The sequence below is a fragment of the Aquarana catesbeiana genome, linkage group LG02, assembly GCF_042186555.1.
Source record: "Aquarana catesbeiana isolate 2022-GZ linkage group LG02, ASM4218655v1, whole genome shotgun sequence".
Classification (NCBI taxonomy): Eukaryota; Metazoa; Chordata; class Amphibia; order Anura; family Ranidae; genus Aquarana; species Aquarana catesbeiana.
The window spans coordinates 348,716,548-348,736,893 of record NC_133325.1 but is presented as its reverse complement, the minus strand read 5'-3'; the positions used below and the strand labels follow the sequence as shown (position 1 = coordinate 348,736,893).

Genomic DNA, 20,346 nt, shown 5'->3' with positions numbered 1-20,346 from the left:
ATTTTTATGGAGAATTAAGGGTGGCAGGCAGGTGACACCACTGTCTAAACATAAACCCCAATTATACATCATAGTCATGGTGAAAGAATACATTACATGGCCTGAGGGATGATTAACACTAAACCCAGGACCCTTCATTCACTATATCTGGTCTCCCACAGTACACAGAACATGGAAATGCAATAATTTTAGTAAATATAAACTGATAAAAAACCTTTTCTCATCAGCAGTATATAGCAGTTTTGTAAGTGCTATCAGTGCCTGGTTAAAGCTTGTAGGAGGAGTTTCATACTGCACTGGCTGTCCTATTAGGATGCAGGACCCCTGACCCTCTGTCTGGACAGTGCTGATTGGCCCTGTGTTGATCACATGCTCTCCCCTAAGAAAAAATAACTCTCTAGCAATACACACCAAACTGGGCGTGTGCAGCCTGACTCCATTTACTCTGTCTTATCTGGACATGTTTTGGGGGCAATGCAAGAAGGGGAGGATCTATGCATACAGGATCAAACAGCCTTTTTACATAATGCAGAGGATTACCCCCACAGTGAGTATAGGAAGCATACTTTACTGCATATACACACTGATTTTACTGTTGTGGGTTTAGTAAAACTTTAAGATCAAACTGAATCTGGCCATACACTTGCATAAATCTGTTTGAAAATTTTTATTGTAAGAATGTTCGTCCAATTTTCATTACTGGAGTCAAAATGATGTTCATTTTCAAGCACAGTGTTGAGAAATTTGAAGGAGCAGGGTGGAAAATGTTTCTCAAAGGAACAAATTTCTAACAGTGAATGTGGTTTTCAATCAGAAAAGTCCATATACTCCAAAATTGAATATTAAAAGCAAACAAAATTTTAAAGTACATTCAAGCAACAATTGTCAAGTCACTGAATATACGGATGAGATTTTTTGTATGAATGTTCATTTTGAAAATCTACAAGTGTATGGCCAGATTGAGATTTGGTTGGATTTATCATTTAAATCTAGTGGCATTCACTTTAAGGAGCCACTGGTTCTGAAAACAGTTCTGAGTACTGCTTATTTAGCAATATTCTCTGCACAAAAAGAAAATGTCCATTATATGTATATGCACTGGGGTTGATATGCTAAAGGCAAATAGATTGTTCACTTTGCAAGGCAACTTACTCAACAGCTTAAAGCGGAGTTCCACCCAGATTTACATCTTTACACCATCCACTTCAGAACAGAAAAATAAAACATCATTGGCCGTTTTATTTATTTTTTTCTAGCTGGATTTACCTTGTTTTTATGGGGTAATCTTTTTTCTTCCAGTTAGGGTCGCCTTGGCGAGGTAAGTCATTTCCGCGATCAGGACGTGCCCTCTTCCTCCCCTAGGAGCAGAGCTGGAAAAACTTCCAGTGTGCATGAGGCCTAAATCAACCCCACTGTCTCATAAGCCTGGCACAGCCGATAAATAATTTGTATGGAAGGGATACCATGTATTTTAGTGCCTGTTATGCCTTTGCTTTGTGATTTTTTTCAAAAAAAAAATCCTTTCCTGAACTGAGCTATTTTATTTATAAACTTACTGTCACATTACCAGGCAGCTCTAGGTCTTAAAGGTGCCATAAACCACTTATGATAATCTGGTGTTCAGACACATTCTGACACTCCAAAGAGGCCTTATTTCCAAAGTTTTGTGTATAAATATGCACATATAATTCATCCTACCATGTATGTATATAAAAGGGAGGAACAGAAAGGCGGCAACTATGTAGCCAGCTTATCTTGGGACAATGAATACATTAAGTCAGGATAAGTCATTTGGGGCTTTTGCTTTGAGAATTCATTGTTTATTTTATATAGCAGAAATATTTGGATGGGTCATTCCATGTCCATATTCAATGCTGCTGGAAATAAATTTGAAATGTTTTCCAAATCAGTGTTGATCGGAGATTCTCTCCAGTGAAGACAGTGGGGGTTATTTACTAAAGGAGAATCCACTTTGCACCGCAATTGCACTTGGAAGTGTAGTCGGTGTAGATCCAAAATAAAAAACATAATTTTAGCTTGCACATGATTGGATGATAAAATCAGCAGAGCTTCCCCTCATTTCAGATCTACCCCTTAGATTTAGAGAGACTGCCCTTGCAGTGCAAAGTGGATTTGCCTTTCTTAAATAACCCCCATAGTCCTCATTAACCACTTGCCGCCCGCCATATAGCAATCCGACAAGCTGGTTGTACCCAAGTTGATTGGTCAATCAACTTGGGTACTTTCAGCCTGACCATACATGGTTCAAATTTTGGCCAGTCCTTGCTGAACCGGCCGAGATTTGAACCATCTATGGCCGGCTTTAGTAAGAAATTTAAATTTTTTTTTTTTTCTTTATACATCAACCAACTTTACTTGAGCAGAGTATAAGGAAATGAACCAAGGGATAGAGACAAGTCTTGTTTTGCTCACACACACATACACACAAAGGTGTTTTACTTTCCTTCACACAGCCCCAAATTCTAACCAGCCTCCATCCATATTGTCCCATCTTTATAGTGTCTGTGTATGTTTGTACAACTGTGGTAGAGTCACTGTACTGGTAGCACCTTCGGGAACATGGAATGAAGTGAATGGTGTAAAAAGCACTGGGAAATTTATTGCCACACTATAGATAAAAGTAGAGTATCAGTAAAGTCAGAAAGACATCTAAAAACACAGCTGTAATATATATTTTTGAACTTTATTATCTAAAGGAAATTCTGCTAAGCCGGTCTTGCCATTCGGACACCTCTGCCACACTGCACAGACCGGAAGATTGTTTCATTACTTCCTGGTTCAGCTTTACTAATCCCTGTTCACTGGATAATGAATTGGTACAATACTGATGCTGAGTCACTGTGCTCTGAACAGGAGAGATGCACAGATGGCTTTGAAAGGTGAACCAGACATGACATGTGTCACTCGGCAGAAGTGTGAGACACACAAGACTAATTATATGGAATTACAAATCATTTTGGAAGTTTAAATATTAACATTACGAGTATTTAAACTGTTTATTTCACAATTTAAATAGGGTGTACATCAAGACAATTTCTATCCACTAATATTCTATGGTAGCACACCAATAATGTTTTATGTATTCCAAAAAAAACCCTGATCTTTCAAAATGTGGAATATGCATTTATCGGCTCTGCTCATTAAGCTGCAATGCATGTGTTACGTGCCATAACACTTATTTTCAGCCATTTCACTTATTTTCATTTCTAATTGGTTCTTGTGGCTAAAAATAACAGTTGTGGTGAACAAAATATTGTTACAGCTTAGCGAATTAAGCTTTAAGTATTCATTTGTCAAAGAACTGGGTTGGGATTAATGTTTTGTAATTCCTAGTCATCTCCTTCCCAAATTAAAGTTCCCATTCATCTACTGATGTTTTAGTTACAACTGTCACTTTACTGCAGACAGCTGAATTTGAATCCTTACATTTCCAATTGGGTGTATTGGCATATTTGTCACTGCTAATTACAACACATTGTAAAAGAATATGTTTGCACTCTCCAAGCTTGACTGTTTCACACCCTTACAGCTTCCTCTACTAAGAGATCAGAAGAGCAAAAGGATAAAAAATACATTTGTGCACTGGCCACGCTCCAGTGAACTACAATAAAGTTAGATCCAGCTTGAAAATATAAATAGCCGAGAGACACATCATGTGTAAATCTGACCATTGCTTTTATGAAAAATAAAGTTGACAAGCTTTATGATGGAGACATGGACCATAAGGCAAACCTGATGTTTCTACCCAGAGGCTGGGGAGAACAAAGATTTTCTTATGCTTTAATATAACAATACATGACCAACATCTGTACCAAATACCAGCATGCTGCCAAAAATCTACATAAGAAAGCCATTCCTGGTGAAAAGTAATTTCCAAACATCAAATATCAGTCATGTTAATGCTATGCCCTCTTTTACAATGTAGTGAAAAAAAACAGTATGCCTGCATCACCCTGCAACATGGCTTTTCAATGAGTGCAGTGAACACACCCTTTAAAACCTAGGCTGATTTTTTTTTATTCTAAGTATACACAAATCATCCATCACATCTAGATAAGTGCTGGTCTGGAAAACTTTGGCAATTAAATCAAATGGTTAATGACACAAATGAGTATTTGTGATATTCTGTCCACAAACAATCAGCACGGCCTATGATTGTTATAAAACAAGTCTGCATAAATGATATACACATATACAGACAGTTCTGAAAATTAACAAAGACATTTCCAACTAATACATAAAAAAGCAGCCACTGTAGAATGCCATAAAGTAGCATATAAGAAAAAAAATGAAAAAAAAATGTTACATGTTTACGATTACATTGGAGTATGACAATAGGGAAAGAAAGGGAGCAGAAGAGATTTTATCTGATTTTGCTGGAATACAACTAGAAAGAGAGAGATGTTTGTGGTTCAGTGTCTTCAGCACTACATCAGAATGTGATGCTGCCTATATCCACAAGTTGGCAGTATAATTACGGCCAAAGGAGAGGGGGGGGTAGCAAAGCACGCAGGATGCATATTACAGAATTCATGTGACTCGCAATGAAATCACCTAAACACTTTTCAAGTAGCAAACAGAAATAAACTATGTTTAGAATACTGATGAGCCACAGAAAATCCCCTCATTATAAAGTGCTCAAATGTCCATCAAGGTTATTACTATTATTTATGTCTTGATATAAACACTTTGGCTACAACATTTGGGCAATTACTTGAAAATGAGCCGGTTATTTCATAGGGGACAGTCTAAAATCCACTGAAAATTGCTGCACTATGCTGGCACAGGACTGCTTCCACAGATTACAGCTTCCAAATTGCTTTACAATACTGGAGAGATGGATGCTGCTGTTAAATTCTGAAATAAAATTGTTTTATAGCCCACTAGCGCAGACAGTTGGAGATGTGAGAGCACTGGAAGATCAAGTAGCAAATATATGACCACAAATCTTGCGCTGCTGTGCTTTTCACCAAGGAGGGATTTTTTATTTTATTTATTACAGTTCTGTTTAAAGTACAGCCACACCCTATGCGTTCAACTTCCAAAATACCTTAGAGGAAAGAGTTTTTTTTTTTTTAATGTTATTTATTAAGGGAGTATAATGTAAATAAAAGGCTACAAAGTAAAGAAAATGATAGGGTTTGCTTTTGGATGCTTGAGGCTGCCCTCCCCCACCACCTCTTTTTAAAAAAAAAACTGACCAGTAAGTATACTTTGAAAATCAGGTTCCTTTGTTTTATGTTTGCATTCCTCTCACACAGGAGTACTAGTCGTAGGAACAATTATTCACACCAGCCTTCAGGGCTGAGTAACTAAACCAGAAGAACAGCTTTCACACACATACACAAAAAAAAAAAAAAAAAAAAAAAACTATTTTATTTTCCACCACTCTTTTGTCTGAATTAAGGGTAAAGTTTTAAAACTCAAACATCTAAGTGAGCAAATGTTAGTTTTCCAAGATAGGAGAAACGTCACCCTTAACTAGGACCCGGAGAATTAAAAAAGGCAGTAAAATGCTGTATTCTTGCTGTAGACATCTAAAAGTGCACGTCAAGAAGGATGCACACACCATCACAACACTTACAAAGCTGTTCAGCAGCAAACAGGTTTCAACATGCAAATGAGGCTCAGGGGTACTCCTCCATTCAAGAGGAGCCACAAATCAACTCAGGGTCCTACTGTGCTTGTGTAGTCTTTGTTACCACCCAACATAAGGGCTGTGGATTGCCCAGGGAAAAAAAAAAAAAAAGAGAGATATAAATCACTTTTCAATAGTAAAATAGCCTGATGAGGCTGTTACCGGAGTTGTAGGAGCCAAGAAAAGCCATAGAATACTGCTCAGTTGGCTGACTTTTATTCAAAGACGGAGGCTATAATAATATATCTGATAAATGCGCGTGTCTGTATAATTCTGATCTCCAAATCTACCATAAACAGATGTAAGGAAACATGACCATGACGCCACAAAGGGCTGAGCCTGGGATGAGAAGACACGAAGCATCACATTATTCCCATTCAATCCACAACACAGTGCTGCTTCTATACACAGAGCACAGTAGGTCATGGCTAAAGTGAAAGATTTCATTCTTACCCATCTAAAGGCTGGGGGAATCTTACATCATGAACCGTGGACTGCAAAACCTCCAACAAGTTTTGTTGACAAAACAAAAGACAGATTTATTATACACAGATTGCTATGGGATTACTTAGATTGCCAAAAGTGGAAAGATTATTCATCCACCGAGTGTCAACTGAATGAATAATTAAAGTATGGCAGGGCATCAACCTGGCTTCAGCTTTTGGTTGCCCATCTAGCAGCAAGACACTACTGCTCGTCATGGCCATGCTAACGTGTTCTCATGGTGTCAATGCTAACCTAGGAGTGTTGCTGTGTCCTGTATGAGAGGAGGGCTGTTAGGTAGTCAGGGTACTTCTGAAGCATGACATCAGTCTGAAGAAATGAGGCCATTACATGTTCAATAAACGATTGCCCTGAGCGGGAGAGTGGTTTCTTGTATCAAGAGGCACCCCACAGGGCAGAGGCTCTCCATAGTCCAGAGGCAGCTCACATGGAAGAAGCACCCCACAAGGCAGAGGCACCTCACGGGGCACATGGAACCTCACTGGGCACAAGGAAGCTCATAGGACAGAGGCACCTCATAGGGCACAAGGAAGCTCATAGGACAGAGGCACCTCATAGGGCACAAGGAAGCTCATAGGACAGAGGCACCTCATAGGGCACAAGGAAGCTCATAGGACAGAGGCACCTCATAGGGCACAAGGAAGCTCATAGGACAGAGGCACCTTAAAGGGCACAATGAAGCTCATAGGGCAGAGGCACCTTATAGGGTACAAAGAAGCTCACAGGACAGAGGCACCTCACTGAGTTCAAAGAGGTTCATAGGGCAGAGGCACCTCATAGGGTATAAGGAAGCTCATAGGGCAGAGGCACCTTATAGGACACAATGAAGCTCACAGGACAGAGGCACCTCACTGGGCATAAGGAAGCTCATAGGGCAGAGGCACCTTATTGGGCACAATGAAGCTCACAGGACAGAGGCACCTCACTGGGCATAAGGAAGCTCATAGGGCAGAGGCACCTTATTGGGCACAAGCTCACAGGGCTGATGCACCTCACTGGGCACAAGGAAGCTCATAGGGTAGAGGCAACTCATAGGGCAGATGCACCTCATAGGGCACAAGGAAGCTCATAGGGCAGAGGCAGCTCATAGGGCAGGGGCAGCTCATAGGGCAGGGGCAGCTCATAGGGCAGGGGAAGCTCATAGGGCACAAGGAAGCTCATAGGGCAGATGCACCTTATTGGGCACAAGGAAGCTCATAGGGCTGAGACACCTCACTGGGCATAAGGAAGATCATAGGGCAGAGGCACATCAGAGGGCACAATGAGCCTCATAGTGCAGATGCACCTAGGTGCCAGGTATACAGACAGCTGTGACGTCATCCCCGACCTAGATACAGACAAGTGACATAAACTTTGAAGTGTAGATATGAATTTTGACAGAGGAAGCCCCCCTCCCCCCATAATCCATCCATAGCCCCCCACCAATTACCTGTCCGGAAGGCGGTCGCACACAGGACACACACGGTCAGGAGGCTACTTGCTGCCATGGCTGAAAGATCCCGATGCCAGTCCACACACACAGAGACACAGGCTGGAAGGTGTAATGGCCCGGACCGGCCGGGTGTGAACAGAGGGCACCTGTAGTCCTGTCTTCTCCTGACACCGCAGTCACCAAGAGGTCACACACGTCCCGCCTGACACCACATCAATCCCAATGAAGAAGTTGTCCGGACAGGTGCTATGACTAGCGCACAGGGAGGCTCCGTCCTGCAGCCGCTGCTCCCGACTCACTACTGACTCTCTCCCTCCTACTCCGGTCCCCACAGCCTGCCTACGCGCGTCCCCGACACCATGCGCGCGCACTCTCTTACAGTGCGGACAGGGCACGGCGCGTGCACGTGCAAACTTTCCCAGGTGCTCTCCTCCACCCTCACCGCGGCTTTCAATGGAGAGTGCGCTGAAGACGCCTCACTCGGCTCTGCACCTCACTGGCACGGGCACGCGCCTCACTTCTCCTACTCCCCCTTGTTCCCTGTCACTAATAGGGGGAGACCGCTCACTCAGCCGCAGGTGTTTGGGGCGGCGCGCTCACGAGGCTTCAGCAGGTGTCTCCCGCCGTCCTCCTCGCGGCGCTGCAGGACCTCTAGTGAGAAGGGAAGTAGGGTAGTCGTGTGCGCGCCTGGGACAGCTAAGTACACGAGGGAGGCACACTCACTGTGTCCTTAACAACGTGGGCACCTGCTCGGTGTGTCCCGCGGGGAGGCTGTTCATACAAATGCCTCTATTAGTTTTCTCGGCGGCAACAAGTACTTCACCCGAGAGGAGGGGCGGGCACGAGCCTGGTTTATTGTGTGCCCTCAGAGATGGGCTAACGGCTGTGTCTGCTAAACAGGGCTGGGCGCATTCCTCACACATGACTCTCCCCGCTCACTCACTCTTATCACTTCTACTATTATTGTTATTACAGACACATGCCTGACTGACTGCTGGGAAGTACACGGGGCTTATCACAGCTATGTGTGGCCAATCAGCTGATTTCATGACAAGACTGAGGTCACCGCGAGAACAGTGAGGTCACATGGGGCTTCCCCAGACGGGGGGGAACCACACATTGTACATGTCATCTCACTATGTGTACTCATCAGACTTCCCCTACAAACTCCCCTCCTCACATTATACAAGACAAGGGTCATCTCTGTCCCCTCATCATTGTATACTGAAGACAAGTGTCATCTCTGTCCCCTGATCATTGTATACTGAAGACAAGTGTCATCTCTGTCCCCTCATCATTGTATACTGAAGACAAGTGTCATCTCACTATGTGTACTCATCAGACTTCCCCTACAAACTCCCCTCCTCACATTATACAAGACAAGGGTCATCTCTGTCCCCTCATCATTGTATACTGAAGACAAGTGTCATCTCACTATGTGTACTCATCAGACTTCCCCTACAAACTCCCCTCCTCACATTATACAAGACAAGGGTCATCTCTGTCCCCTCATCATTGTATACCGAAGACAAGTGTCATCTCACTATGTGTACTCATCAGACTTCCCCTACAAACTCCCCTCCTCACATTATACAAGACAAGGGTCATCTCTGTCCCCTCATCATTGTATACTGAAGACAAGTGTCATCTCTGTCCCCTCATCATTGTATACTGAAGACAAGTGTCATCTCTGTCCCCTCATCATTGTATACTGAAGACAAGTGTCATCTCTGTCCCCTGATCATTGTATACTGAAGACAAGTGTCATCTCTGTCCCCTCATCATTGTATACTGAAGACAAGTGTCATCTCTGTCCCCTGATCATTGTATACTGAAGACAAGTGTCATCTCTGTCCCCTCATCATTGTATACTGAAGACAAGTGTCATCTCACTATGTGTACTCATCAGACTTCCCCTACAAACTCCCCTCCTCACATTATACAAGACAAGGGTCATCTCTGTCCCCTCATCATTGTATACCGAAGACAAGTGTCATCTCACTATGTGTACTCATCAGACTTCCCCTACAAACTCCCCTCCTCACATTATACAAGACAAGGGTCATCTCTGTCCCCTGATCATTGTATACTGAAGACAAGTGTCATCTCACTATGTGTACTCATCAGACTTCCCCTACAAACTCCCCTCCTCACATTATACAAGACAAGGGTCATCTCTGTCCCCTGATCATTGTATACCAAAGACAAGTGTCATCTCACTATGTGTACTCATCAGACTTCCCCTACAAACTCCCCTCCTCACATTATACAAGACAAGGGTCATCTCTGTCCCCTGATCATTGTATACTGAAGACAAGTGTCATCTCTGTCGCCTGATCATTGTATACTGAAGACAAGTGTCATCTCTGTCCCCTGATCATTGTATACTGAAGACAAGTGCCATCTCACTATGTGTACTCATCAGACTTCCCCTACAAACTCCCCTCCTCACATTATACAAGACAAGGGTCATCTCTGTCCCCTCATCATTGTATACTGAAGACAAGTGTCATCTCTGTCCCCTGATCATTGTATACTGAAGACAAGTGTCATCTCTGTCCCCTGATCATTGTATACTGAAGACAAATGTCATCTCTGTCCCCTCATCATTGTATACTGAAGACAAGTGCCATCTCACTATGTGTACTCATCAGACTTCCCCTACAAACTCCCCTCCTCACATTATACAAGACAAGGGTCATCTCTGTCCCCTCATCATTGTATACTGAAGACAAGTGTCATCTCTGTCCCCTCATCATTGTATACTGAAGACAAGTGTCATCTCTGTCCCCTGATCATTGTATACTGAAGACAAATGTCATCTCACTATGTGTACTCATCAGACTTCCCCTACAAACTCCCCTCCTCACATTATACAAGACAAGGGTCATCTCTGTCCCCTCATCATTGTATACTGAAGACAAATGTCATCTCTGTCCCCTCATCATTGTATACTGAAGACAAGTGTCATCTCTGTCCCCTCATCATTGTATACTGAAGACAAGTGTCATCTCTGTCCCCTGATCATTGTATACTGAAGACAAGTGTCATCTCTGTCCCCTCATCATTGTATACTGAAGACAAGTGCCATCTCACTATGTGTACTCATCAGACTTCCCCTACAAACTCCCCTCCTCACATTATACAAGACAAGGGTCATCTCTGTCCCCTCATCATTGTATACTGAAGACAAGTGTCATCTCTGTCCCCTCATCATTGTATACTGAAGACAAGTGTCATCTCTGTCCCCTGATCATTGTATACTGAAGACGAATGTCATCTCACTATGTGTACTCATCAGACTTCCCCTACAAACTCCCCTCCTCACATTATACAAGACAAGGGTCATCTCTGTCCCCTCATCATTGTATACTGAAGACAAGTGTCATCTCTGTCCCCTCATCATTGTATACTGAAGACAAGTGTCATCTCTGTCCCCTCATCATTGTATACTGAAGACAAGTGTCATCTCTGTCCCCTCATCATTGTATACTGAAGACAAGTGTCATCTCTGCCCCCTCATCATTGTATACTGAAGACAAGTGCCATCTCACTATGTGTACTCATCAGACTTCCCCTACAAACTCCCCTCCTCACATTATACAAGACAAGGGTCATCTCTGTCCCCTCATCATTGTATACTGAAGACAAGTGTCATCTCTGTCCCCTCATCATTGTATACTGAAGACAAGTGTCATCTCTGTCCCCTCATCATTGTATACTGAAGACAAGTGTCATCTCTGTCCCCTCATCATTGTATACTGAAGACAAGTGTCATCTCTGTCCCCTCATCATTGTATACTGAAGACAAGTGTCATCTCTGTCCCCTGATCATTGTATACTGAAGACAAGTGTCATCTCTGTCCCCTCATCATTGTATACTGAAGACAAGTGCCATCTCACTATGTGTACTCATCAGACTTCCCCTACAAACTCCCCTCCTCACATTATACAAGACAAGGGTCATCTCTGTCCCCTGATCATTGTATACTGAAGACAAATGTCATCTCTGTCCCCTCATCATTGTATACTGAAGACAAGTGTCATCTCTGTCCCCTGATCATTGTATACTGAAGACAAGTGTCATCTCTGCCCCCTCATCATTGTATACTGAAGACAAGTGTCATCTCTGTCCCCTCATCATTGTATACTGAAGACAAGTGTCATCTCTGTCCCCTCATCATTGTATACTGAAGACAAGTGTCATCTCTGTCCCCTCATCATTGTATACTGAAGACAAGTGTCATCTCTGTCCCCTCATCATTGTATACTGAAGACAAGTGTCATCTCTGTCCCCTCATCATTGTATACTGAAGACAAGTGTCATCTCTGTCCCCTGATCATTGTATACTGAAGACAAGTATCATCTCTGTCCCCTCATCATTGTATACTGAAGACAAGTGTCATCTCTGTCCCCTGATCATTGTATACTGAAGACAAGTGTCATCTCTGTCCCCTCATCATTGTATACTGAAGACAAGTGTCATCTCTGCCCCCTCATCATTGTATACTGAAGACAAGTGTCATCTCTGTCCCCTCATCATTGTATACTGAAGACAAGTGTCATCTCTGTCCCCTCATCATTGTATACTGAAGACAAGTGTCATCTCTGTCCCCTGATCATTGTATACTGAAGACAAGTGTCATCTCTGTCCCCTCATCATTGTATACTGAAGACAATTGTCATCTCTGTCCCCTCATCATTGTATACTGAAGACAAGTGCCATCTCACTATGTGTACTCATCAGACTTCCCCTACAAACTCCCCTCCTCACATTATACAAGACAAGGGTCATCTCTGTCCCCTGATCATTGTATACTGAAGACAAATGTCATCTCTGTCCCCTCATCATTGTATACTGAAGACAAGTGTCATCTCTGTCCCCTCATCATTGTATACTGAAGACAAGTGTCATCTCTGTCCCCTCATCATTGTATACTGAAGACAAGTGTCATCTCTGTCCCCTCATCATTGTATACTGAAGACAAGTGTCATCTCTGTCCCCTGATCATTGTATACTGAAGACAAGTGTCATCTCTGTCCCCTGATCATTGTATACTGAAGACAAGTGTCATCTCTGTCCCCTCATCATTGTATACTGAAGACAAGTGTCATCTCTGTCCCCTGATCATTGTATACTGAAGACAAGTGTCATCTCTGTCCCCTCATCATTGTATACTGAAGTCAAGTGTCCTCTCTGTCCCCTGATCATTGTATACTGAAGACAAGTGTCATCTCTGTCCCCTGATCATTGTATACTGAAGACAAGTGTCATCTCTGTCCCCTCATCATTGTATACTGAAGACAAGTGTCATCTCTGTCCCCTCATCATTGTATACTGAAGACAAGTGTCATCTCTGTCCCCTCATCATTGTATACTGAAGACAAGTGTCATCTCTGTCCCCTCATCATTGTATACTGAAGACAAGTGTCATCTCTGTCCCCTGATCATTGTATACTGAAGACAAATGTCATCTCTGTCCCCTCATCATTGTATACTGAAGACAAGTGTCATCTCTGTCCCCTGATCATTGTATACTGAAGACAAGTGTCATCTCTGTCCCCTCATCATTGTATACTGAAGACAAGTGTCATCTCTGCCCCCTCATCATTGTATACTGAAGACAAGTGTCATCTCTGTCCCCTGATCATTGTATACTGAAGACAAGTGTCATCTCTGTCCCCTCATCATTGTATACTGAAGACAAGTGTCATCTCTGTCCCCTCATCATTGTATATTGAAGACAAGTGTCATCTCTGTCCCCTGATCATTGTATACTGAAGACAAGTGTCATCTCTGTCCCCTCATCATTGTATACTGAAGACAAGTGTCATCTCTGTCCCCTGATCATTGTATACTGAAGACAAGTGTCATCTCTGTCCTCTGATCATTGTATACTGAAGACAAGTGTCATCTCTGCCCCCTCATCATTGTATACTGAAGACAAGTGTCATCTCTGTCCCCTCATCATTGTATACTGAAGACAAGTGTCATCTCTGTCCCCTGACACCTGCAGGTTACTTCCTTCACACACAGCTCATCTCACATAACACAGCCCTCTTGTCATATAATTCATTCCAATGACACCTGGAAACTACAGTCACATGGCTAAAGTAAAGATAATAAAAGTGATACTAAACACACACTGTTTCATTTACTGTGTCCCTTCTATTTCTGTATGTGGATGATGGTAATTGGTTATGTGGTTAAGGTGGATCTTTTCTCTTCTGTAAAAAAAAGTGGATCTTTACCCATAATAACTTTGTTAAAAAATAATGTTTTACTTCCACTTTAAAGCGGAACTTTACCATTAACAACTTGCTTCTTGCTAGAGGCTGCCGTTTTGATGAAGCCCAGAGTCCCCAAACAGCAGTAAAACATAAAGCGGAACTAAACCCACTGATATAACAGTTTCAAAAAACAGTTTTCTTGGAATGTCGGGATTGCCAACTGTCACATTTGCTTGTGTCCTCAACCAAACTGTCAAACCATCAAATAGACGGTGTCATAAACTATCACATGTGCAGTATCATGGCTGTTGTAGATCAAACATAAGCAGCTTCCTTGGCTGTAAAGAATGGCTTAATTCTGGAGGACTTAATTCTGCTTTAAAGTGGAACTTTAGTCAGAAAATGAATTCTTGCTGGATCATTTCAGGCTGGCCCATTTTGCAGCTATAGCAATGTAAAACATTAAAAATATGTGTCTATACTGTTTAAAATACAATAATACACTGTCTCACCCTACTCTGCACATGCTCAGTTGCTCACTATTTGTAGGCACTGTGCAGAATTGGTAGAGGCCAATCTGCTGACAGCCTTAAGCCCCGTACACACGATCCGAAAATCGTACGAAAAATGCTGCATTCAAATCGATAATCGGATCATTAGTACAGAGCTTTCGAGAGCCGATCAGGACAGTTCATCCGATATTATTCTATCGGACATGCACGGAAATTTTTTTAGTATGACGCCAGATCGTACGATTTTCGTTTAATCAGTACAGCTGTCGTTTGAAAATGCAATACTAATGCATTACAACACATGACATCACTTCCAAATTTTTATGCTGTCGTACGAGAATTTTCATGACTTTAGTAAACTCATCAGATTCGACGTGAGATTAGCATGCAAAAAAAAAAAAAAATGGACGATCATTCGTCCGATAATCGGATCGTGTGTACGGGGCATTAAAGCGGAATTAAACCCTCCTATCCTTTACAGTCAAGGAAGTTGCTTCTGTTTAAACTACAACTGCCATGGTGCTGCACATGTGATCAGTTAGGACACCGGCTATTTGATGGTTTGACAGTTTAGTTGAGGACACAAGCAAATGTGACAGTTAGCAACCCCGACATTCCAGGAATGTAACTGTTTTTTGAAACCGTTAAATCAATGGGTTTAGTTCCACTTTATGCTTTACTGCTGTTTGGGGGCTCAAGTAAGCTGCAATCTTGGCCTCTGTTTGATCTTTAACTGCCATGATGCTGCTCATGTGATCAGTTATGGCACCAGCCATTGGATGGTTTGACAGTTTGGTTGAGAGCACAACCAATGTGACAGTTACATTCCCGGCACGTGCCGGAAATGTTGTAAAGCACTGCGCAAAACTGTTGGCGCTATATAATTCCTGTATTATAATAATAATAATAATGTAACTTTTTTTTAAAACTGTTAATTCTATGGGTTTAATTCCACTTTAAGGTTTTTAGCAGATCTGCCTCTGCAAACTCAGCAGTACCTAAAAATGGTGAGCCAGTGAGCATGTGCAGAGCAGGGTGAGACAGAGTATTACTGGATTTTACACAGTATAGGTACCTATTTTTAATGTTTTACAATTGGCTATATCTGCAAAAGGGTCCAGCCTGAAGTGATCTAGCAGGACTTCATTTTCTGACTAAAGTTCCACTTTAACACTTGCCTTCCAGAAGGTTTACCCCCCTTCCTGACCAGGTTATTTTTTTGCGATATGGCACTGCGTTATTTTAACTGACAATTGCGCGATCATATAAGGCTGTACCCAAATACAATTTGTGTCTTTTTTTCCCCACAAATAGAGCTTTCATTTGGTGGTATTTGATCACCTCTGTGTTTTTTTTATTTGTTGCGCTATAAACAAAGTTTAGACAATTTTCCAAACAAAAAAAAAATCCAATATATCTAACATATCCAATAACAAAAAAATGTAAAAAATCAAATTTCTTCATAAATTTAGGTCAATGTTGGAACAGGAAGTGGCCATCCCCAAACTGTTTCCACAAAGTTGAGAGCATTAAATTGTCCAAAATGTCTTGGCATGTTGATGCCTTAAGAGTTCCCTTCGTTGGAACTAAGGGGCCAAGCCCAACCCCTGAAAAAAGAACCCCACAATCCCCCCTCCCCCAAATGATTTGGACCAGTGTACAAAGCAAGGTCCATAAAGACATGGATGAGCGAGTTTGGGGTGGAGGAATTTCACTGGCCTGCACAGAGTCCTGACCTCAACCTGATAGAATACCTTTGGAACGAATTAGAGGGGAGACTGCGAGCCAGGCCTTCTCGTCCAACATCACTGCCTGACCTCACAAATGCGCTTCTGGAAGAATGGTCAAACATTCCCATAGACACACTCCTAAACCTTGTGGACAGCCTTCCCAGAAGAGTTGGAAGTATTATAGCTACAAGGGGTGGGCCAACTCAATATTAAACTCTAAGACTCTAATGCCCCGTACACACGATCGGATTTTCCGACGGAAAATGTGTGATAGGACCTTGTTGTCGGAAATTCCGACCGTGTGTGGGCTCCATCACACATTTTCCATCGGATTTTCCGACACACAAAGTTTGAGAGCAGGATATAAAATTTTCCGACAACAAAATCCGTTGTCGGAAATTCCGATCGTGTGTACACAAATCCGACGGACAAAGTGGCACGCAAGCTCAGAATAAATAAAGAGATGAAAGCTATTGGCCACTGCCCCGTTTATAGTCCCGACGTACGTGTTTTACATCACCGCGTTTAGAACGATCAGATTTTCCGACAACTTTGTGTGACCGTGTGTATGCAAGACAAGTTTGAGCCAACATCCGTCGGAAAAAATCCTAGGATTTTGTTGTCGGAATGTCCGAACAAAGTCCGACCGTGTGTACGGGGCATAAGACTGGAGCCATTACAGTTCATGTGTGTGTAAAGGCAGTCGTCCCAATACTTTTGACAATATAATGTATATTTAGATAGAATAAGGAAGGGCCATTGTTTTTTTGTTTTTGTTTTTTTTGTCCCTATTGAAAAGATTACTCTTCACTAATTACTGTTCCATTCCTTTTGTATAGAGGAGGAGACTAGAGGTCCGCTAAAGGTCATTTTAATGTATTGGTAAGCCCAGGAAAAACATCTCACCACCCCCCCCCCAATCATTTGCCCCCCCCCCCAGCAATACCAAGCAACACTGTGATCAAGAAACTTGTATGTTCAAAAAGCTAGCAGCAGTTGCAGTGATGTTACGAAAGGCTGTTAGGAACTGTCAAGATGATACTAAAGATTGTTAGTAACCGCTCATGTTGTAGGAGATTAGTAAAGATACCAACGCCCATCATACTAAATGGCCCTAATTTGTCAAAAATCAATTCTGTAATCAGGGTCGGCCTAAGACATTGTGCTGCCTGGGCCCAGGAATAAAATGCTGCCCCCCCAAAAAAAAAAAATCACGCCCACCAAAAGGCCCCCACATTCATTATCATTATTTAAAATCAAAATTAAATTTATCAGGAAGTCAAATTTACATGCAACAGTGGTGGTGGGGTTCAGACAGAGGTGGCGGTGATGAGGGGAGGGGGGTTTAGACACAGGCAGGGATGGTAGAGGGGGGTTTAGACACAGGCAGGGGTGGTAGGGGGTAAACACAGGCAGGGGTGGTAGAGGGATAGACACAGGCAGGGGTGGTAGAGAGGTGGTTAGTCACAGGCAGGGGTGGTAGAGAGGGGGTTAGACACAGGCAGGGGTGGTAGGGAGGGGGTTAGACACAGGCAGGGGTGGTAGAGAGGGGGTTAGACACAGGCAGGGGTGGAAGGGAGGGGGTTAGACACAGGCAGGGTGGTAGGGAGGAGGTTAGACACAGGCAGGGGTGGTAGGGGGTTAGACACAGGCAGGGTTGGTAGGGAGGTTAGACACAGGCAGGGGTGGTAGGGAGGGGGTTAGACGCAGGCAGGGGTGGTAGGGAGGGTGTTAGACACAGGCAGCAATGTGTTTGCCCCGTTGCCGGCAGGGAAAAGATATAGGACGCCTTAAACTCACACTTAGGGCCCTTTCACACTGGGGCGGTTTGCAGACGCTATTGCGCTAATAATAGCGCCTGCAAACCGACCCGAAAGTGCCGCTGCTTTGTCTCCAGTGTGAAAGCCCCGAGGACTTTCACACTGGATCAGTGCACTGGCAGGACGGAAAAAAAAGTCCTGCTAGCAGCATCTTTGGAGCGGTGAAGGAGCGGAGTATATACCGCTCCTTCACTGCTCCTGCCCATTGAAAACAATGGGACAGCGCAGCTATACCGCCGGAAAAACGCCTCTGCAGAGGTGCTTTGCGGTGGTTTTTAACCCTTTCTCGGCCGCTAGTGGGGGGTAAAACCGCCCTGCTAGCGTCCGAATACCGACGGTAAAGCGCCGTTGCTTTACCGCCGACGCCGCCCCCGCCCCAGTGTGAAAGGGGCCTAATAGTTTTTTTTCTAGAGCTGTATTGTCTGTAAATCCACCAGGTACAGTATTTTAGGAATTCTATGTGAAAGTTTTACTTTTTTAAAATATTTTATATTTTTGCTATATAGAAGAACAGATACAGTATGTGGATGTGTTAGGAAGTAGGCTTGTATGGTTGTGTTGAAATATGTACTTTGAGAAAATCTCATTATATGTATACGATGACAATAAAGTCTTATCTCCCCCATGCATGTGCCCCCCACCATGTATCCAAGGCTCCACTTTCCCATCTGCGGACCCGGGACTTCTTCTTGATGATCCAGAAGCGACATTTATAAAATCACTTCCGTGTCCCCCTCTCACCTTCCGCAGCCAGCATGCGGAATGTGCACTTCACTCGATTTATTGGAGCACAGGAGAGACATCCGGGATCTTTCAGACACCGGATGTATCATTAAATAGAACCTGTTCCTAAAAAATCATTACATAGGCAACGTTTTGTTAAGTAAAAAAAAAACATTTATATGTTGTTGTATTGTATTGTAACAAATTAAAGCGGATCTACACTGTATCTGGACACCACAAAACAAAAACACTATTTAAATCATTTTTAGTATTCAAAGCAAATGCACTTATCTATCCATGTCTCCAAGCTTTATTTTGGTGAGAAATCACTTTGAAAAATACCCCCTAGCATTTCTGGCCATGGCCATCTTGAGTAAGGGCAGCATTCATGTAGCATTTGCTTCCTGAAATCCATCTGCCCTTAGCTCCGGCATGCAGGCAGGAGGGTGTGCTTAGCTGAGAAAACCCCTCCTCCCCACCTGAAGACTCTTGGGAGGTATGACATCATTTGCCTAGGCAAAGAAACCGGGAAGTAACTGAAGAAAAAAGTTTAAAACAAGTAAATATGATATTGTTAAAAAGAAAAGTTAAAGAGATTGGCACCAACCAATGAATCCTTGTGTATGTTTGTAAATAAATGGCAGCTGCCCCTTTAAGTGTAATTGAAACACCTATGCGAATTAGATGCGGCTTACAACGCATCCAATTCGCAGGACATTTGAAACTAGGTTAATTTAAATGAGGCTTGTTCACATATGTGCGTTGCATTCGCACTGCGCATTGCACAAAAAACGTGTGCGTTTTCTGGTCATTGCGGTGCGAATTACGAGCCCCTTATCTTCTATGGGAACGCATCTGCTTCGCAGATGCATTGCGTTCTGAACAAGGATTTTCTCCTTCTACTCACTACACCTCCCCCTCTCCCTCCCCCTCTCCCTGCTCACTGATCCTGAGCTAAAACACAGATGAACCTTTGAACAGGAGATTTTTATCTCCCCAGTGAAACCTGAGCTTCAATTTGCACCGCACATGTGTGAACCCAGGCTTATAGTCTGTCAAACTGGATTCAAGGGCTCTCGCCTTATACGCATCAATTAATGAGAGATAGTGAGAAATATTATAATAAATACCTTTGCAGTGAATAATATTACCTTTGCAGTAATATTTTTGTAACACAGAAAATTGGAACTACTACTATTTTATTCTCTAATGTGTCTTCTGTCAGGAAATATACAATGTTTTGGGGGTTTATGCAACCTTCAGGCCTAAAATTATTTTTTTAAACGTGTGCAAAAAAGACAAAAACGACTAGTATCAAATCCTGTACAATTAAATCTAAGCAGATTGTTGAAAAAAATACATAAACGGTTATTAAATTCCATGCAGACTACAAAATGACCACTAGAGACAGAGTAAAGATGAGCTTAAAGCGGTTGTAAACCCTGCTTTGTTATTTTCACCTACAAGTAAGTCTATAATAAGGCTTACCTGTAGGTGAAATTAATATCTCCTAAACATGCACGGTTTAGAAGATATTCAACCTGCATGCAGCCACTGATGTCAATGGCGCATGCGTTCTAAAGGTCTTTTATACCATGCCAGAACTTTAGAGCATCTTGCCGGAACCAAGGACTCCTGTGCCACTCACAGCACCAGAGCCCGCGATCCTGGAAAAAAGGACAGGAGAAGATGTCAGCCCTCTCAGCAGTGACCGGACACCGCTGAGAGGGCTTT

The 20,346-nt window shown here is 42.8% G+C and overlaps 1 protein-coding gene across 4 annotated transcripts in view; it reads right to left on the bottom strand.

Annotated features, from left to right (window-relative positions):
* The window catches only part of ALCAM (activated leukocyte cell adhesion molecule), a 175,938-nt gene extending 167,536 nt beyond the window's left edge, over positions 1-8,402 (bottom strand). The window contains exon 1 of one of the 4 annotated variants that reach the window (XM_073614955.1): positions 7,593-8,402. In XM_073614955.1, coding sequence (XP_073471056.1) covers positions 7,593-7,650 — 58 coding nt within the window. In that variant the 5' untranslated portion in view covers positions 7,651-8,402. The remainder of the gene's footprint in view (positions 1-7,592) is intronic. The other 3 variants (XM_073614954.1, XM_073614957.1, XM_073614956.1) reach the window with 3 other exon arrangements.
* Positions 8,403-20,346: the final 11,944 nt, after the last annotated feature.